This window comes from Oncorhynchus keta, chromosome 27 (genome assembly GCF_023373465.1).
Source record: "Oncorhynchus keta strain PuntledgeMale-10-30-2019 chromosome 27, Oket_V2, whole genome shotgun sequence".
Lineage (NCBI taxonomy): Eukaryota > Metazoa > Chordata > Actinopteri > Salmoniformes > Salmonidae > Oncorhynchus > Oncorhynchus keta.
The window spans coordinates 10537307-10561849 of record NC_068447.1 but is presented as its reverse complement, the minus strand read 5'-3'; the positions used below and the strand labels follow the sequence as shown (position 1 = coordinate 10561849).

At 45.7% G+C, this 24543-nt stretch overlaps 1 protein-coding gene across 1 annotated transcript; it reads right to left on the bottom strand.

Annotated features, from left to right (window-relative positions):
- Positions 1–22557: 22557 nt before the first annotated feature.
- On the bottom strand, positions 22558–23370 carry LOC127912614 (uncharacterized). Its single transcript, XM_052482634.1, has one exon. It carries the CDS (start codon positions 23368–23370, stop codon positions 22558–22560), a length of 813 nt encoding a protein of 270 aa, XP_052338594.1.
- Between the last annotated feature and the right edge of the window lie 1173 nt (positions 23371–24543).

Genomic DNA, 24543 nt, shown 5'->3' with positions numbered 1-24543 from the left:
TTGACAACTCCATTGTGTCCTCCTCCCAGAGCGCTAAGAACCTTGGCGTGATCCTGGACAACACCCTGACGTTCTCAACTAACATCAAGGCGGTGTCCCGTTCCTGTAGGTTCATGCTCTACAACATCCGTTACGACCCTGCCTCACACAGGAAGTGGCGCAGGTCCTAATCCAGGCACTTGTCATCTCCCGTCTTGATTACTGCACTCGCTGTTGGCTGGGCTCCCTGCCTGTGCCATTAAACCCCTACAACTCATCCAGAACGCCGCAGCCCGTCTGGTGTTCAACCTTCCCAAGTTCTCTCACGTCACCCCCGCTCCTCCGCTCTCTCCACTGGCTTCCAGTTGAAGCTCGCATCCGCTACAAGACCATGGTGCTTGCCTACGGAGCTGTGAGGGGAACGGCACCTCAGTACCTCCAGGCTCTGATCAGGCCCTACACCCAAACAAGGGCACTGCGTTCATCCACCTCTGGCCTGCTCGCCTCCCTACCACTGAGGAAGTACAGTTCCCGCTCAGCCCAGTCAAAACTGTTCGCTGCTCTGGCCCCCCAATGGTGGAACAAACTCCCTCACGACGCCAGGACAGCGGAGTCAATCACCACCTTCCGGAGACACCTGAAACCCCACCTCTTCAAGGAATACCTAGGATAGGGTAAGTAAGGGTAAGTAATCCTTCTCCCCCCCCTTCTCCCCCCAAAGATTTAGATGCAAGTGGCTGTTCCACTGGATGTCATAAGGTGTATGCACCAATTTGTAAGTCGCTCTGGATAAGAGCGTCTGCTAAATGACTTAAATGTAAATGTAAATCTGGTACACTGTCATTTATTATTTAGAGAGACACAGTCATCTGGTACACTGTCATTTATTATTTAGAGAGACACAGTCATCTGGTACACCGTCATTTATTATTTAGAGACACACAGTCGTCTGGTACACCGTCTGGTACACTGTCATTTATTATTTAGAGAGACACAGTCGTCTGGTACACATTCATTTATTATTTAGAGAGACACAGTCGTCTGGTACACATTCATTTATTATTTAGAGAGACACAGTCGTCTGGTACACCGTCTGGTACACCGTCATTTATTATTTAGAGAGACAGTCATCTGGTACACTGTCATTTATTATTTAGAGAGACACAGTCATCTGGTACACCGTCATTTATTATTTAGAGAGACAGTCGTCTGGTACACTGTCATTTATTATTTAGAGACACAGTCGTCTGGTACACTGTCATTTATTATTTAGAGAGACACAGTCGTCTGGTACACTGTCATTTATTATTTAGAGAGACACAGTCGTCTGGTACACTGTCATTTATTATTTAGAGAGACACAGTCGTCTGGTACACCATCATTTATTATTTAGAGACACAGTCGTCTGGTACACTGTCATTTATTATTTAGAGAGACACAGTCGTCTGGTACACCATCATTTATTATTTAGAGAGACACAGTCGTCTGGTACATTTTTTTATTTGGAGATAGGGATATTTATTTATACACTAGTACTAGATCTAGTTTAGCTCACTAATAATCACTACATTCATACAGTTTATTGACTGTGTCCAGTTCACTAATAATCACTACATTCATACAGTTTATTGACTGGGTCCAGTTCACTAATAATCACTACATTCATACAGTTTATTGACTGGGTCCAGTTCACTAATAATCACTACATTCATACAGTTTATTGACTGGGTCCAGCTCACTAATAATCACTACATTCATACAGTTTATTGACTGGGTCCAGCTCACTAATAATCACTACATTCATACAGTTTATTGACTGGGTCCAGCTCACTAATAATCACTACATTCATACAGTTTATTGACTGGGTCCAGCTCACTAATAATTACTGAAATTAACTCTAGACAGTCAGGGAGTATCGAAAATTGCAAAACAATGGATAGAGGATAAAGGACTAGATACCAAAACAATGGATAGAGGACTATTTTATGCAAGATTTGAGAGTGAGGAAATATAACACGTTTTCAATGTGAACCCTCCATACCTCGTTGAAGACCGAATGCAGCCCCCGGGCCAAAATTTGTTTGACTCCCCTGTTCTAGATGCTTTCAGAATCTCCCTACTGCCATGTGCAAATCACAACAACAGTATGGAGGCTATAAACACTGTAGCGATAGCATACAACAATACACACTGCTAATACAATAAGGAGTAGGCCTATTAGCCCTCTATAAACACACGTAGCAATGAACCACACTGATAGAAAGTATCATGCTCGAGGTTACATACACACATTCCTCTCTGAACTAAACAAACAGTAGAGCTAGCATTAATACTAATTGAGTGTATGTAAACTTCTGACCCACTGGGAATGTGATGACAGAAATAAAATCTGAAATAAATCATTCTCTCTACTAGTTTCACATTCTTAAAATAAAGTGGTGATCCTAACTGACATAAGACAGGGAAATTGTACTATAATTAAACGCCAGAAATTGTGAAAAACTGAGTTTAAATGCAGTTGACTAATGTGTATGTAAACTTCCGACTTCCCTTTCAGCTGCTTGTATTGAAGATGTTTCTATTATACAATTAAATTAAATAGTCTCTGCCTTCATCTTTGGATCTAATTGTCCACAACATTGTTTACCTAATTTCGGTTTGCGCAGTTGGTGTTTCTTTTTATTATTATTTTAAAACTTTGTAGCAAGTAAGGTCAACTCGGTAGCTGGACTCTGAGCTTACACCATGGGGGAAAACAACTGGAGACTAGTTTGTTTGAATACATGACAGTTCAAAGCTGAAGAACCCTTTAAGGTTGAAGACAGTCTTTTTCCTACTGGACGTCCTTGTTCGGGTGGCGTTCGGAAGTTGGTCCCTCTCCTTGTTCGGACGGCGTTCGGAAGTTGGTCCCTCTCCTTGTTCGGGCGACGTTCGGAAGTTGGTCCCTCTCCTTGTTCAAACGGCGTTCGGAAGTTGGTTCCTCTCCTTGTTCGGACGGCGTTCGGAAGTTGGTCCCTCTCCTTGTTCAGGCGGCGTTCGGAAGTTGGTCCCTCTCCTTGTTTGAGCGGCGTTCGGAAGTTGGTCCCTCTACTTGTTCGGGCGGCGTTCGGAAGTTGGTCCCTCTCCTTGTTCGGAAGTTGGTCCCTCTCCTTGTTCGGGCGGCGTTCGGAAGTTGGTCCCTCTCCTTGTTCGGGCGGCGTTCGGAAGTTGGTCCCTCTCCTTGTTCGGGCGGCGTTCGGAAGTTGGTCCCTCTCCTTGTTCGGGCGGCGTTCGGAAGTTGGTCCCTCTCCTTGTTCGGGCGGCGTTCGGAAGTTGGTCCCTCTCCTTGTTCGGGCGGCGTTCGGAAGTTGGTCCCTCTCCTTGTTCGGGCGGCGTTCGGAAGTTGGTCCCTCTCCTTGTTCGGACGGCGTTCGGAAGTTGGTCCCTCTCCTTGTTCGGACGGCGTTCGGAAGTTGGTCCCTCTCCTTGTTCGGGCGGCGTTCGGAAGTTGATCCCTCTCCTTGTTCGGGCGGTGTTCGGTGGTCGACGTCGCCGACCTTCTAGCCATCGCCGATCCACTATTCATTTCCCTTTGGTTTTGTCTTGTCTTCCATCACCCCTGGTTCCAATTCCATCAATTACATGTTGTGTATTTAACCCTCTGTTCCCCCCCATGTCCTTGTGGGTAATTGTTTCTTGTAGTGCTTATGCACGGTATGCTGGTATTTACCGGGTTTTGTTTGACCCGTTTATTGTATTGTTCTGTTGACGGTGGTTTATGGATATTAAACGACACCGTTGTAAACCAGTTTTCGCTCTCTGCCGCCAGTACGCACCTAACTACATAGTCACCATACCTACCAGTACGCACCTCACTACATAGTCACCATACCTACCAGAACGCACCTCACTACATAGTCACCATACCTACCAGTACGCACCTCACTACATAGTCACCATACCTACCAGCACCTCACTACATAGTCACCATACCTCACTACATAGTCACCATACCTACCAGTACGCACCTCACTACATAGTCACCATACCTACCACGCACCTCACTACATAGTCACCATACCTCACTACATAGTCACCATACCTACCAGAACGCACCTCACTACATAGTCACCATACCTACCAGCACCTCACTACGCACCTCACTACATAGTCACCATACCTACCAGTACGCACCTCACTACATAGTCACCATACCTACCAGAACGCACCTCACTACATAGTCACCATACCTACCAGTACGCACCTCACTACATAGTCACCATACCTACCAGAACGCGCCTCATTACATAGTCACCATACCTACCAATACGCACCTCACTACATAGTCACCATACCTACCAGAACGCACCTCACTACATAGTCACCATACCTACCAAACGCACCTCACTACATAGTCACCATACCTACCAATACGCACCTCACTACATAGTCACCATACCTACCAGAACGCACCTCATTACATAGTCACCATACCTACCAATACGCACCTCACTACATAGTCACCATACCTACCAATACGCACCTCACTACATAGTCACCATACCTACCAGTACGCACCTCACTACATAGTCACCATACCTACCAGAACGCACCTCACTACATAGTCACCATACCTACCAGTACGCACCTCACTACATAGTCACCATACCTACCAGTACGCACCTCACTACATAGTCACCATACCTACCAGTACGCACCTCACTACATAGTCACCATACCTACCAGTACGCACCTCACTACATAGTCACCATACCTACCAGTACGCACCTCACTACGTAGTCACCATACCTACCAGTACGCACCTCACTACATAGTCAACCATACCTACCAGAACGCACCTCACTACATAGTCACCATACCTACCAGTACGCACCTAACTACATAGTCACCATACCTACCAGTACGCACCTCACTACATAGTCACCATACCTACCAGTACGCACCTCACTACATAGTCACCATACCTACCAGTACGCACCTCACTACATAGTCACCACCTACTACGCACCTCACTACATAGTCACCATACCTACCACGCACCTCACTACATAGTCACCATACCTACCAGTACGCACCTCACTACATAGTCACCATACCTACCAGAACGCACCTCACTACATAGTCACCATACCTACCAGTACGCACCTCACTACATAGTCACCATACCTACCAGTACGCACCTCACTACATAGTCACCATACCTACCAACGCACCTCACTACATAGTCACCATACCTGCACCTCACTACATAGTCACCATACCTACCAGAACGCACCTCACTACATAGTCACCATACCTACCAGACGCACCTCACTACATAGTCACCATACCTACCAGAACGCACCTCACTACATAGTCACCATACCTACCAGAACGCACCTCACTACATAGTCACCATACCTACCAGAACGCACCTCACTACATAGTCACCATACCTACCAGAACGCACCTCACTACATAGTCACCATACCTACCAGAATGCACCTCACTACATAGTCACCATACCTACCAGAACGCACCTCACTACATAGTCACCATACCTACCAGAACGCACCTCACTACATAGTCACCATACCTACCAGAACGCACCTCACTACATAGTCACCATACCTACCAGTACGCACCTCACTACATAGTCACCATACCTACCAGAACGCACCTCACTACATAGTCACCATACCTACCAGAACGCACCTCACTACATAGTCACCATACCTACCAACGCACCTCACTACATAGTCACCATACCTACCAGTACGCACCTAACTACATAGTCACCATACCTACCAGTACGCACCTCACTACATAGTCACCATACCTACCAGTACGCACCTCACTACATAGTCACCATACCTACCAGTGCACCTCACTACGTAGTCACCATACCTACCAGTACGCACCTCACTACATAGTCACCATACCTACCAGAACGCACCTCACTACATAGTCACTATACCTACCAGTACGCACCTAACTACATAGTCACCATACCTACCAACGCACCTCACTACATAGTCACCATACCTACCAGTACGCACCTCACTACATAGTCACCATACCTAGCAGTACGCACCTCACTACATAGTCACCATACCTACCAGTACGCACCTCACTACATAGTCACCATACCTACCAGTACGCACCTCACTACATAGTCACCATACCTACCAGTCACCTCACTACATAGTCACCATACCTACCAGTACGCACCTCACTACATAGTCACCATACCTACCAGAACGCACCTCACTACATAGTCACCATACCTACCAGTGCACCTCACTACATAGTCACCATACCTACCAGTACGCACCTCACTACATAGTCACCATACCTACCAGTACGCACCTCACTACATAGTCACCATACCTACCAGAACGCACCTCACTACATAGTCACCATACCTACCAGACGCACCTCACTACATAGTCACCATACCTACCCGCACCTCACTACATAGTCACCATACCTACCAAACGCACCTCACTACATAGTCACCATACCTACCAGAACGCACCTCACTACATAGTCACCATACCTACCAGAACGCACCTCCTACATAGTCACCATACCTACCAGAACGCACCTTAGATAGTCACCATGTGCACCTCACCACATAGTCACCATACCTACCAGCACCTCACGCACCCTCACTACATAGTCACCAACCTACCAGTACGCACCTCACTACATAGTCACCATACCTACCAGTACGCACCTCACAGTCACCATACCTTACGCACCTCACTACATAGTCACCATACCTACCAGAACGCACCTCACTACATAGTCACCATACCTACCAATGCGCACCTCACTACATAGTCACCATACCTACCAGTACGCACCTCACTACATAGTCACCATACCTACCAGAACGCACCTCACTACATAGTCACCATACCTACCAGACGCACCTCACTACATAGTCACCATACCTACCAGAACGCACCTCACTACATAGTCACCATACCTACCAGAACGCACCTCACTACATAGTCACCATACCTACCAGAACGCACCTCACTACATAGTCACCATACCTACCAGAACGCACCTCACTACATAGTCACCATACCTACCAGAACGCACCTCACTACATAGTCACCATACCTACCAGAACGCACCTCACTACATAGTCACCATACCTACCAGTACGCACCTCACTACATAGTCACCATACCTACCAGTACGCACCTCACTACATAGTCACCATACCTACCAGAACGCACCTCACTACATAGTCACCATACCTACCAGAACGCACCTCACTACATAGTCACCATACCTACCAGTACGCACCTCACTACATAGTCACCATACCTACCAGAACGCACCTCACTACATAGTCACCATACCTACCAGTACGCACCTCACTACATAGTCACCATACCTACCAGAACGCACCTCACTACATAGTCACCATACCTACCAGAACGCACCTCACTACATAGTCACCATACCTACCAGAACGCACCTCACTACATAGTCACCATACCTACCAGAACGCACCTCACTACATAGTCACCATACCTACCAGAACGCACCTCACTACATAGTCACCATACCTACCAGTACGCACCTCACTACATAGTCACCATACCTACCAGAACGCACCTCACTACATAGTCACCATACCTACCAGAACGCACCTCACTACATAGTCACCATACCTACCAGAACGCACCTCACTACATAGTCACCATACCTACCAGTACGCACCTCACTACATAGTCACCATACCTACCAGTACGCACCTCACTACATAGTCACCATACCTACCAGTACGCACCTCAGTACATAGTCACCATACCTACCAGTACGCACCTCACTACATAGTCACCATACCTACCAATACGCACCTCACTACATAGTCACCATACCTACCAGTACGCACCTCACTACATAGTCACCATACCTACCAGTACGCACCTCACTACATAGTCACCATACCTACCAGTACGCACCTCACTACATAGTCACCATACCTACCAGAACGCACCTCACTACATGGTCACCATACCTACCAGTACGCACCTCACTACATAGTCACCATACCTACCAGAACGCGCCTCATTACATAGTCACCATACCTACCAATACGCACCTCACTACATAGTCACCATACCTACCAGAACGCACCTCACTACATAGTCACCATACCTACCAATATGCACCTCACTACATAGTCACCATACCTACCAATACGCACCTCACTACATAGTCACCATACCTACCAGAACGCGCCTCATTACATAGTCACCATACCTACCAGTACGCTCCTCACTACATAGTCACCATACCTACCAGTACACACCTCATTACATAGTCACCATACCTACCAGTACACACCTCACTACATAGTCACCATACCTACCAGTACGCACCTCACTACATAGTCACCATACCTACCAGTACGCACCTCACTACATAGTCACCATACCTACCAGTACGCACCTCACTACATAGTCACCATACCTACCAGTACGCACCTCATTACATAGTCACCATACCTACCAGTACGCACCTCACTACATAGTCACCATACCTACCAGAACGCACCTCACTACATAGTCACCATACCTACCAGTACACACCTCACTACATAGTCACCATACCTACCAGTACGCACCTCACTACATAGTCACCATACCTACCAGTACGCACCTCACTACATAGTCACCATACCTACCAGTACGCACCTCACTACATAGTCACCATACCTACCAGTACGCACCTCACTACATAGTCACCATACCTACCAGAACGCACCTCACTACATAGTCACCATACCTACCAGTACGCACCTCACTACATAGTCACCATACCTACCAGTACGCACCTCACTACATAGTCACCATACCTACCAGAACGCACCTCACTACATAGTCACCATACCTACCAGTACGCACCTCACTACATAGTCACCATACCTACCAGAACGCACCTCACTACATAGTCACCATACCTACCAGTACGCACCTCACTACATAGTCACCATACCTACCAGAACGCACCTCACTACATAGTCACCATACCTACCAGTACATACCTCATTACATAGTCACCATACCTACCAGTACGCACCTCACTACATAGTCACCATACCTACCAGTACGCACCTCACTACATAGTCACCATACCTACCAGTACACACCTCACTACATAGTCACCATACCTACCAGTACACACCTCACTACATAGTCACCATACCTACCAGTACACACCTCACTACATAGTCACCATACCTACCAGATATTATTTTAACAACATGCAGTTCATCTTTCTCCACTGCAGATTGCATGTGAGAAATGGATTCAGCAGCAGGATAAGTAGTTATGGACGTTACGGACCATGTGAACCCCTGAGTCAAAGTTTAGTGGTTTATTGGCTGTGATGTCATCCATTGTCCGCGGCAGTAAGGCGCCACGCCACTTATGTCCAGTACAACAGGTCACTTACAGGTGAAGCTTCACAGACTCACCAGCATCCATGCACATATACTGTGTCTGAAAGGGCACTCTAAGCATTACATTGTGCAAGTAGTTTTGACCAAGGTCCAAATAACATATTACATTTTGAGCAAATGTGTGTGGGTGTTGTGACAGAAAGAATATGTGTGTAAGAGAGATGCAATGAATGGAGCTCTTTATAGCACAGGCACATACGAGCTTGGGATTTATTGTGTGCTGGCAGTGGCAATGTTGATAGTAACAACCCTCTCTCACCTTCCATATATGACAACCATCCCCAACCAATGCTGATTAAGATAGTAACCATGTGGCAACCATCCCCAACCAATGCTAATTAAGATAGTAACCATGTGGCAACCATCCCCAACCAATGCTAATTAAGATAGTAACCATGTGGCAACCATCCCCAACCAATGCTGATTAAGATAGTAACCATGTGGCAACCATCCCCAACCAATACTAATTAAGATAGTAACCATATGGCAACCATCCCCAACCAATGCTAATTAAGATAGTAACCATGTGACAACCATCCCCAACCAATGCTAATTAAGATAGTAACCATGTGGCAACCATCCCCAACCAATGCAAATTAAGACAGTAACCATGTGGCATAGGATAGGATAAGTAATCCTTCTCACCCCCCTTTAAGATTTAGATGCACTATTGTAAAGTGACTGTTCCACTGGATGTCATAAGGTGAATGCACCAATTTGTAAGTCGCTCTGGATAAGAGCGTCTGCTAAATGACTTAAATGTAAATGTAAATGTGGCAACCATCCCCAGCCAATGCTGATTAAGATAGTAACCATGTGGCAACCATCCCCAACCAATGCTAATTAAGACAGTAACCATGTGGCAACCATCCCCAGCCAATGCTGATTAAGATAGTAACCATATGACAACCATCCCCAACCAATGCAAATTAAGACAGGAACCATATGGCCACCATCCCCAACCAATGCAAATTAAGACAGTAACCATATGACAACAATCCCCAACCAATGCTAATTAAGATAGTAACCATGTGGCAACCATCCCCAGCCAATGCTGATTAAGATAGTAACCATATGACAACCATCCCCAACCAATGCAAATTAAGACAGTAACCATATGGCAACCATCCCCAACCAATGCAAATTAAGACAGTAACCATATGGCAACCATCCCCAACCAATGCAAATTAAGATAGTAACCATGTGGCAACCATCCCCAACCAATGCAAATTAAGATAGTAACCATGTGGCAACCATCCCCAACCAATGCAAATTAAGACAGTAACCATGTGGCAACCATCCCCAACCAATGCAAATTAAGATAGTAACCATGTGGCAACCATCCCCAACCAATGCAAATTAAGATAGTAACCATATGGCAACCATCCCCAACCAATGCTAATTAAGACAGTAACCATATAGCAACCATCCCCAACCAATGCAAATTAAGACAGTAACCATATGGCAACCATCCCCAAACAATGCTAATTAAGATAGTAACCATGTGGCAACCATCCCCAACCAATGCTAATTAAGACAGTAACCATATGACAACCATCCCCAACCAATGCTAATTAAGATAGTAACCATATGGCAACCATCCCCAACCAATGCTAATTAAGACAGTAACCATATGGCAACCATCCCCAACAAATGCAAATTAAGACAGTAACCATGTGGCAACCATCCCCAACCAATGCTAATTAAGATAGTAACCATGTGGCAACCATCCCCAGCCAATGCTGATTAAGATAGTAACCATATGACAACCATCCCCAACCAATGCAAATTAAGACAGGAACCATATGGCAACCATCCCCAACCAATGCAAATTAAGACAGTAACCATATGACAACCATCCCCAACCAATGCTAATTAAGATAGTAACCATATGGCAACCATCCCCAACCAATGCAAATTAAGATAGTAACCATATGACAACCATCCCCAACCAATGCAAATTAAGACAGTAACCATATGGCAACCATCCCCAACCAATGCAAATTAAGATAGTAACCATATGGCAACCATCCCCAACCAATGCAAATTAAGACAGTAACCATATAGCAACCATCCCCAACCAATGCAAATTAAGACAGTAAACATATAGCAACCATCCCCAACCAATGCTAATTAAGATAGTAACCATATGACAACCATCCCCAACCAATGCAAATTAAGACAGTAACCATATAGCAACCATCCCCAACCAATGCAAATTAAGACAGTAACCATATGGCAACCATCCCCAGCCAATGCTGATTAAGATAGTAACCATATGACAACCATCCCCAACCAATGCAAATTAAGACAGTAACCATATGGCAACCATCCCCAACCAATGCAAATTAAGACAGTAACCATATGGCAACCATCCCCAACCAATGCAAATTAAGATAGTAACTATGTGGCAACCATCCCCAACCAATGCAAATTAAGATAGTAACCATGTGGCAACCATCCCCAACCAATGCAAATTAAGACAGTAACCATGTGGCAACCATCCCCAACCAATGCAAATTTAGATAGTAACCATGTGGCACCATCCCCAACCAATGCAAATTAAGATAGTAACCATATGGCAACCATCCCCAACCAATGCTAATTAAGACAGTAACCATATGTCAACCATCCCCAACCAATGCTAATTAAGATAGTAACCATGTGGCAACCATCCCCAACCAATGCTAATTAAGACAGTAACCATATGACAACCATCCCCAACCAATGCTAATTAAGATAGTAACCATATGGCAACCATCCCCAACCAATGCTAATTAAGACAGTAACCATATGGCAACCATCCCCAACCAATGCAAATTAAGACAGTAACCATGTGGCAACCATCCCCAACCAATGCTAATTAAGATAGTAACCATGTGGCTGCCATCCCCAACCAATACTAATTAAGACAGTAACCATGTGGCAACCATCCCCAACCAATGCTAATTAAGATAGTAACCATATGGCAACCATCCCCAACCAATGCTAATTAAGACAGTAACCATATAGCAACCATCCCCAACCAATGCAAATTAAGACAGTAACCATATGGCACCATCCCCAACCAATGCTAATTAAGATAGTAACCATGTGGTAACCATCCCCAACCAATACTAATTAAGACAGTAACCATGTGGCAACCATCCCCAACCAATGCTAATTAAGATAGTAACCATGGCAACCATCCCCAACCAATGCAAATTAAGACAGTAACCATATGGCAACCATCCCCAACCAATGCTAATTAAGATAGTAACCATGTGGCAACCATCCCCAACCAATACTAATTAAGACAGTAACCATGTGGCAACCATCCCCAACCAATGCTAATTAAGATAGTAACCATATGGCAACCATCCCCAACCAATGCTAATTAAGACAGTAACCATATAGCAACCATCCCCAACCAATGCAAATTAAGACAGTAACCATATGGCAACCATCCCCAACCAATGCTAATTAAGATAGTAACCATGTGGCAACCATCCCCAACCAATGCTAATTTAGACAGTAACCATATGACAATCATCCCCAACCAATGCTAATTAAGATAGTAACCATGTGGCAACCATCCCCAACCAATGCTAATTAAGATAGTAACCATGTGGCACCATCCCCAACCAATGCAAATTAAGACAGTAACCATATGGCAACCATCCCCAACCAATGCTAATTAAGATAGTAACCATGTGGCAACCATCCCCAACCAATGCTAATTAAGACAGTAACCATATGACAACCATCCCCAACCAATGCTAATTAAGATAGTAACCATGTGGCAACCATCCCCAACCAATGCAAATTAAGACAGTAACCATGTGGCAACCATCCCCAACCAATGCTAATTAAGATAGTAACCATATGGCAACCATCCCCAACCAATGCTAATTAAGACAGTAACCATATAGCAACCATCCCCAACCAATGCAAATTAAGACAGTAACCATATGGCAACCATCCCCAACCAATGCTAATTAAGATAGTAACCATGTGGCAACCATCCCCAACCAATGCTAATTAAGACAGTAACCATGTGGCAACCATCCCCAACCAATGCTAATTAAGACAGTAACCATGTGCAACCATCCCCAACCAATGCAAATTAAGACAGTAACCATGTGGCAACCATCCCCAACCAATACTAATTAAGATAGTAACCATGTGGCAACCATCCCCAACCAATGCTAATTAAGACAGTAACCATGTGGACCAGCCCCAACCAATGCTAATTAAGACAGTAACCATGTGGCAACCATCCCCAACCAATGCAAATTAAGACAGTAACCATGTGGCAACCATCCCCAACCAATGCTAATTAAGACAGTAACCATGTGGCAACCATCCCCAACCAATGCAAATTAAGACAGTAACCATGTGGCAACCATCCCCAACCAATACTAATTAAGATAGTAACCATGTGGCAACCATCCCCAACCAATGCAAATTAAGACAGTAACCATATGACAACCATCCCCAACCAATGCAAATTAAGACAGTAACCATGTGGCAACCATCCCCAACCAATACTAATTAAGATAGTAACCATGTGGCAACCATCCCCAACCAATGCAAATTAAGACAGTAACCATATGACAACCATCCCCAACCAATGCTAATTAAGACAGTAACCATGTGGCAACCATCCCCAACCAATGCTAATTAAGATAGTAACCATGTGGCAACCATCCCCAACCAATGCTGATTAAGATAGTAACCATATGACAACCATCCCCAACCAATGCTGATTAAGATAGTAACCATATGGCAACCATCCCCAACCAATGCTGATTAAGATAGTAACCATATGGCAACCATCCCCAACCAATGCTGATTAAGATAGTAACCATATGGCAACCATCCCCAACCAATGCTAATTAAGATAGTAACCATGTGGCAACCATCCCTGCAATTAGCCACACACACACACACATAACCAATGCTGATTAAGATAGTAACCATGTGGCAACCATCCCCAACCAGTACTAATTAAGATAGTAACCATATGGCAACCATCCCCAACCAATGCTAATTAAGATAGTAACCATGTGACAACCATCCCCAACCAATGCTAATTAAGATAGGTTGCCATATGCTTACTAGGACCTCAGAAATTTGTTTGAAATATAGCTCTCCGTTTCCTTTTTTCAACAAATATGAATTGTTAATGAATAATCCCATAATTCAAACATTTACAAAGACAATACATCGATTTTTATAGATTTTTTTACTTTCACAAATTCACCTCACCTACCAAGATCATCAACTCATAAATTCACCTCACCTACCAAGATCATCAACTCATAAATTCACCTCACCTACCAAGATCATCAACTCATAAATTCACCTCACCTACCAAGATCATCAACTCATAAATTCACCTCACATCAGTTATTTCAAAGAATTCACACATTTGAACGTTAAAACGATTACGAGGAGACATATAGATTGGGAGTAACTAGCACTGTGACAACTGACCCCATTCTCCCCTACCCTGAACCATTGGTTAGCCTCCAGGATAAAAGTTTTGTTCCTGTTGAGTGAACACTGTTCGATCGATCTAAACCCTGAATGTAATAACACATTTTCCTGATCATTCAGTAAGGTGCAGACTTCCATGGCAGACAGCCAGACCACTGTTACAGCAGCGTTTCAGGCTTGATCGATACCTATCTTACAAGACAGTGTAAGACAGGTATCCAGCTGGATAAGGCACTAAGCACATGGCTTCCATTAAGGCCAAGCAGGCAATGGGATGGCCACACACACACACACACACACACACACACACACACACACACACACACACACACACACACACACACACACACACACACACACCCAGCGCTCGGCGCGGGATCCGAAGACAGGTGAGTTTGAGCTTGAGCACTTTCCATTGGTTGCCGCCAGGGAGTGACTGTTCAGATTCATCACATGGGTTGACTCTTTCTGCTGTCTGCACCATAGCATGAGAATACAGTCTTTCTGCTGTCTGCACCATAGCATGAGAATACAGTCTTTCTGCTGTCTGCACCATAGCATGAGAATACAGTCTTTCTGCTGTCTGCACCATAGCATGAGAATACAGTCTTTCTGCTGTCTGCACCATAGCATGAGAAGACAGTCTTTCTGCTGTCTGCACCATAGCATGAGAAGACCGTATTTCTGCTGTCTGCACCATAGCATGAGAAGACAGTCTTTCTGCTGTCTGCACCATAGCATGAGAAGACAGTCTTTCTGCTGTCTGCACCATAGCATGAGAAGACAGTCTTTCTGCTGTCTGCACCATAGCATGAGAAGACAGTCTTTCTGCTGTCTGCACCATAGCATGAGAATACAGTCTTTCTGCTGTCTGCACCATAGCATGAGAAGACAGTCTTTCTGCTGTCTGCACCATAGCATGAGAAGACAGTCTTTATGCTGTCTGCACCATAGCATGAGAATACAGTCTTTCTGCTGTCTGCACCTTAGCATAAGAAGACAGTCTTTCTGCTGTCTGCACCATAGCATGAGAAGACCGTATTTCTGCTGTCTGCACCATAGCATGAGAAGACAGTCTTTCTGCTGTCTGCACCATAGCATGAGAATACAGTCTTTATGCTGTCTGCACCATAGCATGAGAAGACAGTATTTCTGCTGTCTGCACCATAGCATGAGAAGACCGTATTTCTGCTGTCTGCACCATAGCATGAGAAGACCGTATTTCTGCTGTCTGCACCATAGCATGAGAAGACCGTATTTCTGCTGTCTGCACCATAGCATGAGAAGACCGTATTTCTGCTGTCTGCACCATAGCATGAGAAGACAGTCTTTCTGCTGTCTGCACCATAGCATGAGAAGACAGTCTTTCTGCTGTCTGCACCATAGCATGAGAAGACAGTCTTTCTGCTGTCTGCACCATAGCATGAGAAGACAGTCTTTCTGCTGTCTGCACCATAGCACGAGAAGACAGTCTTTCTGCTGTCTGCACCATAGCACGAGAAGACAGTCTTTCTGCTGTCTGCACCATAGCACGAGAAGACAGCGAGTCTTTCTGCACCACAAGAGGAGAAGACAGAGTCTTTCTGCGTTATAGGATGATAAACAAGCGACATGCTCTTATGTAAAGCGCTTTAAGCAACATGAATACATTTTAACATCATACATTTTAACAGCCTTGTAAAGGCTTTCTTCTGTGGACGAAGGAGAGGACCAAAGCGCAGCGTGGTTAGTGTTCATCATGTTTAATAAAGACCATAAACGTGAACCATACAAAATACCAAAACAACAAATGTGGCGAAAACCAAAACAGTCCCATCTGGTGCATAGACACAAAGACAGGAAACAACCACCCACAAATCCCAACACAAAACAGGCTACCTAAATATGGTTCCCAATCAGAGACAATGACTAACACCTGCCTCTGATTGAGAACCATATCAGGCCCAAACATAGAAACGGGAAAACTAGACACACAACATAGAATGTCCACTCAGCTCACGTCCTGACCAACACGAAAACAAAGAAAACACGAAAGAACTATGGTCAGAACGTGACAAGCCTATAGATTATTCTACATTTGAACAGCCTATAGATTATTCTACATTTTAACAGCCTATAATTTATTCTACATTTGAACAGCCTATAGATTTTTCTACATATTAACAGCCTATATATTCTTCTACTTAACAGCCTATACATTATTCAAATCAAATGTTATTTGTCACATACACTTGGTTAGCAGATGTTAAATGTGAGTGTAGCGAAATTCTTGTGCTTCTAGTTCCGAAAGTGCAGTGATATCTAACAAGTAATCTAACAATTCTCCCAACAGCTATATAATACACACAAATGGGGTAAATGAGAATATGTACATGTAATTATATGGATGAGCGATGGTCGAGCTGCATAGGCAAGGTGCAATAGATGGTATAAAATGCAGATGTGATATGAGTAATGTAAGATATGTAAGCGGCATTATTTAAAGTGGCATTGCATGAAGTGACTAGTGATCCATTTCTTAGTGTCCAGTGATTGGGTCTCAATGTAGGCAGCAGCCTCTCTGAGTCAGTTATTGCTGTTTAGCCCACTGATGGCCTTGAGATAGAAGCTGGTTTTCAGTCTCTCGGTCCCAGCTTTGATGCACCTGTACTGACCTCGCCTTTTGGATGGTAGCGATGTGAACAGGCAGTGGCTCGGGTGGTTGTTGTCCTTGATGATCTTTATGACCTTCCTGTGACATCGGGCGCTGTAGATGTCCTGGAGGGCAGGTAGTTTGCTCCCGGTGATGCGTTGTGCAGACCTGTTGCTCAGCCTTCACCACACCGTCTGTGTGGGTGGACCATTTCAGAATGTCCGTGATGTGTATGCCGAGGAACTTTCCACCTTCTCCACTGCTGTCCCTTCGTTGTGGAAAGGGGGGTGCTCCCTCTGCTGTTTCCTGAAGTCCACGATCATCTCCTTTATTTTGTTGATGTTGTGTGAGAGGTTGGTCTCCTGACACACACTCAGAGTGCCATCACCTCCTCCCTGTAGGCTGTCACGTCATTGTTGGTGATCAGACCTACTACTGTTGTGTCGTCTGCAACCTTGATGATTGAGTTAGAGGCGTGCGTGGCCACGCAGTCATGAGTGAACAGGGAGTACAGGAGGGGGCTGAGCACGCACCCTTGTGGGGCCACAATGTTGAGGGTCAGTGAAGTTGAGATGTTGTTTCCTACCTTCACCACCTGGGGGCGGCACGTCAGTAAATCCAGGACCCAGTTGCACAGGGCGGGGTTGAGACCCAGGGCCTCCAGCTTGATGATGAACTTGGAGGGTACTATGGTGTTGAATGCTGAGCTGTAGTCAATGAACAGCATTCTTACATAGGTATTCCTCTTGTCCAGATGGGATAGGGCAATGTGCAGTGTGATAGCGATTGCGTCATGTGTGGAACTGTTGGGGCGGTAAGCAAACTGAAGTGGGTCTAGGGTGGCCGGTAAGGTGGCGGGGATATGATCCTTGACTAGTTTCTCAAAGCACTTCATGATGACAGAAGTGAGTGCTAAGAGGTGGTAGTCATTTAGTTCAGTTATCTTTGACATCTTGGGTACAGGAACAATGGTATTCATCTTAAAGCATGTGGGGACAACAGACTGGGATAGGGAGCGATTGAATATATCCGTAAACACAACAGCCTTTAATTTATTCTACGTTTTAACAGCCTATAGGATTATTCTACATTTTATCAGCCTATAGAATATTCTACATCTAAACAGCCTATATATTCTTCTTATTGTTAATGCTGTTACTTCACATGTATTCCTAGTCAAATCTGTCAGGAAGTATATTATAAATAACCTACTTCCTGACCTACCTCTTTAGAAATGAATTTGAAAGTCACTGATTGTAGTCACTACACTACATCAAGTCCAGCTGTAACTAAAGCTCTTCATAATCAGACATCATTTGCACCGTTGTTTTAGAGCCATTGGTTGTTTTGTTGAGTGAAGGCTGCGTTAATTTGCCTGAGTGATTTACACAAGCAGTTAGAGAAGGAGACGCGGGTCTCAGGTCAGATACACAGTGAGTGCTGCTTCAAAAAACTATTCAAATGCAAATCTACAGAGTATTTTCAGACCAGAGTAGTAGACATATTCAGACCAGAGTAGTAGACATATTCAGACCAGAGTAGTAGACATATTCAGACCAGACTGGTAGACATATTCAGACCAGACTAGTAGACATATTCAGACCAGACTGGTAGACATATTCAGACCAGACTGGTAGACATATTCAGACCAGACTGGTAGACATATTCAGACCAGACTGGTAGACATTTTCAGACCAGAGTAGTAGACATATTCAGACCAGACTGGTGGACATATTCAGACCAGACTGGTAGACATATTCAGACCAGAGTAGTAGACATATTCAGACCAGAGTAGTAGACATATTCAGACCAGACTGGTAGACATATTCAGACCAGACTGGTAGACATATTCAGACCAGACTGGTAGACATATTCAGACCAGACTGGTAGACATTTTCAGACCAGAGTAGTAGACATATTCAGACCAGACTGGTGGACATATTCAGACCAGACTGGTGGACATATTCAGACCAGACTGGTAGACATATTCAGACCAGAGTAGTAGACATATTCAGACCAGAGTAGTAGACATATTCAGACCAGAGTAGTAGACATATTCAGACCAGAGTAGTGGACATATTCAGACCAGAGTAGTAGACATATTCAGACCAGAGTGGTAGACATATTCAGACCAGTGTGTGTGTGTGTGTGTGTGTGCGTGTGTGTGTGTGCGTGTGTGTGTGTGTGTGTGTGTGTGTGTGTGTGTGTGTGTGTGTGTGTGTGTGTGTGTGTGTGTGTGTGTGTGTGTGTGTGTGTGTGTGTGTGTGTGTGTGTGTGTGTGTGTGTTGCTCAGCAAAGATCACTTTCACACAGGCGTTGATTTACCCAGACAGGAACAAAAGAGATTGATTATCTGCTTGAAGGGATTTTGGGATTAAAGTCTACTGATCTAGTCAGACACCGTTCGAAAGTCCAGCAGCAGGTGTGGGGACAGAGGAGGAGGGTCAATGAGGTGACAGTAATGACGCATGAGAGGCATATTGTATTGGTGTGTGTAATGGATGTGTATGTACATTGCAGGCTGTGTATAAGTGTGTGTGAGTGTGTTTGTACATTGCAGGCTGTGTGTGAGTGTGTTTGTACATTGCAGGCTGTGTATAAGTGTGTGTGAGTGTGTATGTACATTTCAGTGAGTGTGTATGTAGTAGTAGTTTTTCTCCGGAGGATGACAACAGCTCTTGAGGGATAATAGACAGTTGGTGAGGGATAACACAGAGACCGCTGGTGAGGGAAAACAGACAATTGTTGAGGGATAACAGACAGTTGGTGAGGGATAACAGACAGTTGGTGAGGGAAAACAGACAGTTGGTGAGGGATATTAGACAGTTGGTGAGGGATAATAGACAGTTGGTGAGGGATATTAGACAGTTGGTGAGGGATAATAGACAGTTGGTGAGGGATAACAGACAGTTGGTGAGGGATAACAGACAGTTGGTGAGGGAAAACAGACAGTTGGTGAGGGATATTAGACAGTTGGTGAGGGATAATAGACAGTTGGTGAGGGATAACAGACAGTTGGTGAGGGATAATAGACAGTTGGTGAGGGATAACACAGAGACAGTTGGTGAGGGATAACACAGAGACAGTTGGTGAGGGATAACAGACAGTTGGTGAGGGATAATAGACAGTTGGTGAGGGATAACAGACAGTTGGTGAGGGATAACACAGAGACAGTTGGTGAGGGATAACACAGAGACAGTTGGTGAGGGATAACAGACAGTTGGTGAGGGATAACACAGAGACAGTTGGTGAGGGATAACACAGAGACAGTTGGTGAGGGATAACAGACAGTTGGTGAGGGATAACACAGAGACAGTTGGTGAGGGATAACACAGAGACAGCTGGTGAGGGATAACACAGAGACAGTTGGTGAGGGATAACAGACAGTGACAGTTGGTGAGGGATAACAGACAGTGACAGTTGGTGAGGGATAACAGACAGTGACAGCTGGTGAGGGATAACAGACAGTGACAGTTGGTGAGGGATAACAGACAGTGACAGTTGGTGAGGGATAACAGACAGTGACAGTTGGTGAGGGATACAGACAGTGACAGTTGGTGAGGGATAACGCAGAGAGAGTTGGTGAGGGATAACGCAGAGAGAGTTCGTGAGGGATCATTCAGAGACAGTTTGTGAGGGATAACAGACAGTGACAGTTTGTGAGGGATAACAGACAGTGACAGTTTGTGAGGGATAACACAGAAAGAGTTGGTGAGGGATAACAGACAGTGACAGTTGGTGAGGGATAACAGACAGGGACCGTTTGTGAGGGATAACAGACAGTGACAGTTTGTGAGGGATAACAGACAGTGACAGTTGGTGATGGATAACGCAGAAAGAGTTGGTGAGGGATAACAGACAGTGACAGTTGGTGATGGATAACGCAGAAAGAGTTGGTGAGGGATAACGCAGAGATAGTTGGTGAGGGATAACTCAGAGACAGCTGGTGAGGGATAACGCAGAGACAGTTGGTGAGGGATAATGCTGAGACAGTTGGTGAGGGATAACGCAGAGACAGCTGGTGAGGGATAACGCAGAGACAGCTGGTGAGAGATAATGCAGTGACAGCTGGTGAGGGATAACGCAGCGACAGCTGGTAAGGGAGAATGCAGAGACAGCTGGTGCGGGATACCGTAGAGACAGCTGGTGAGGGATAATGCAGAGACAGCTGGTGAGGGATAATGCAGAGACAGCTGGTGAGGGATAATGCAGAGACAGCTGGTGAGGGATAATGCAGGGACAGCTGGTGAGGGATAACGCAGGGACAGCTGGTGAGGGATAACGCAGAGACAGCTGGTGAGAGATAACAAGGACATGGCTCCTTTTGTATCACATTCAGGGTGGTTCAGTGTCGGACTGGGAACAAAATTAGGCTCTGGCCACACAGGCCCAGTGCGGCTGTACCACACAGGCCCAATACAGCTGTACCACACAGGCCCAGTGCGGCTGTACCACACAGGCCCAATACAGCTGTACCACACAGGCCCAGTACGGCTGTACCACACAGGCCCAATACAGCTGTACCACACAGGCCCAGTGTGGCTGTACCACAGAGGCCCAATACAGCTGTACCACACAGGCCAGTGCGGCTGTACCACACAGGTCCAGTCCTACTTTCAATCTCTCCACTGCCCTCCCACCACCTCTTCATTCCTCCCATCTCACTATTCTCCCTTTATTTCTTCCCTCTAATCTCTGTTTGCACATAAATGCTCCATAACCTCTAATCTAATGTGTCAATCATTTCCACTGTCTATCAGATTCAGTGACATCTGTTGCATAGTGATCCGAGTTATTAATATTGAGTTGCTGAGGATGTTGATGACCCGTCTCGGAGCTGAACGGGCAGCAGCCTACGTGTGTTTACCGTCTTGGGGCCGACCACACGCTCCGCTCAGTCACAAACCTGTCAGGATTATTTAATGGCCGACAGAAAGACAATCACAGCCCGCTTGTCTTTGCTCCATCTCTAAATCTTTCTGGCTGGTTCTGACCCTATTGATTGGATAAAGGTCCTATTCTGCTGGGCTGTCTGATGAATGGTGAAGCGTGGCGGTGCTTGGCGGTGCTTGGCGGTGCGTGGCGGTGCTTGGCGGTGCGTGGCCGTGCTTGGCGGTGCTTGGCGGTGCTTGGCGGTGCGTGGCGGTGCTTGGCGGTGCTTGGTGGTGCGTGGGGGTGCTTGGCGGTGCGTGGAGGTGCTTGGCGGTGCTTGGCGGTGCGTGGAGGTGTGTGGAGGTGTGTGGCGGTGTGTGGCGATGTGTGGCGGTGTGTGGCGGTGCTTGGCGGTGTGTGACGGTGCGTAAGCGGTGTGTGGCGGTGTGTGGCGGTGCTTGGCGGTGTGTGGCAGTGTGTGGCGGTGTGTGGCGGTGCTTGGCGGTGCTTGGCGGTGCGTGGCGGTGTGTGGCGGTGTGTGGCGGTGCTTGGCGGTGTGTGGCGGTGCTTGGCGGTGCTTGGCGGTGCTTGGCGGTGTGTGGCGGTGTGTGGCGGTGTGTGGCGGTGCTTGGCGGTGCTTGGCGGTGTGTGGCGGTGCTTGGCGGTGTGTGGCGGTGTGTGGCGGTGTGTGGCGGTGCTTGGCGGTGTGTGGCGGTGCTTGGCGGTGTGTGGCGGTGCTTGGTGATGTGTGGCGGTGCTTGGCGGTGCGTGGCAGTGCTTGGTGGTGTGTGGCGGTGTGTGGCGGTGCTTGGCGGTGTGTGGCGGTGCTTGGCGGCCTGGTGGGGCGAAATGCTGATGTGATGACGAGCGAGGCTTGGGATGAATGTTGTCATGGGGGGGAGAGAAACACACAATCATGGTTTTGAAGAGAGCCATACTGTCTAAGAGACTCATGGGTATTGTTGGTTGCCATCCAATCAGCATGTTCTGTGTCTGCTCTGTCAATGACTTGTTGCTGTAGGGGACGCGGAGAGGATGTCACTGCATGTGTTGCGATGCAGTATCGTCAGTTGTGGATCCTCAGAGAAGGAAGGGAAGGATCATCCTCCTCAGTGTATTTAATACAATTAAAATAGTGAAACATTAAAAAGGCTATAATTCTTTGATAAAATTATACTAAATATATCCACATCACCAAATAATAGATTAAACCACAGTGTTTTGCAACAAAGGTCTGCAGTAGCCTCAACAGCACCCTGTATGGTAGCACCACAGTGTAGCCGGAGGACAGCTAGTTTTCATCCTACTCTGGGTAAATCGACTTCAATACAAAACCTAGGAGACTCACGGTTCTCGCCCCCTTCCATAGACTTACACAGTAATTATGAGAACTTCGGGAGGATGTCCTCCAACCTATCAGGGTTCTTGCCGTATGAACAGACCTTTTGCCCACCCAAATTAAAGGGTCAGAGAATGAATCTAGCACTGAAAGCATAAGCTATAGCTAGCGAGCACAGCAGTGCGTAAAATGTAGTGAGTAGTTGACTCAAAGAGAAAGACAATAGTTGAACAGTTGTGAACAAATACATTTCTTCAAAAATGAAGGAGAAGCAAGAGAGCGAGGGAGAAAGAGAGTGCTAGCTACATTTCGTAGTATTTATTTCACTTACTTAGCTATCTTGCCAGCTTGTTTAACCTACTCAAACACCCGGCGCAAACAGAGAGGGATGCTATGTTAGCTAGTTGACTTTGGTTTTGTTAATTTATTGCCACCAGGGCCCGCCAGGTGTAACTGCTAAAGTGCTTGCTGACTGTACACTGTATTGCATGATTGTAGCGGTTTTACTAGCTAATGTGTTTGTTTTATTAGCTATGTTGATTTGATGTTAGATAATATGGTGCCAACAATGTAGGCCGTGTGTAGTGGTTATCGGTTATGATATGATGGTTTTGCTTGGAAAGGATATTTCACCTGGTCACAGACGACTGATGTGTTGAGGAGAGAGGAGGAGTGCACGTAGATGTGAGAAGGAATTACAAAGTTATGTGGCTGCTATGACAGTGATCATGGTATTTGTATGTGGCTGCTATGACAGTGATCATGCTGTT

Bases quoted from the DNA above. Each gene is read 5' to 3' on its own strand.
- LOC127912614 (XM_052482634.1), bottom strand. From the start codon at position 23,370: ATGGCTCTCTTCAAAACCATGATTGTGTGTTTCTCTCCCCCCCATGAC.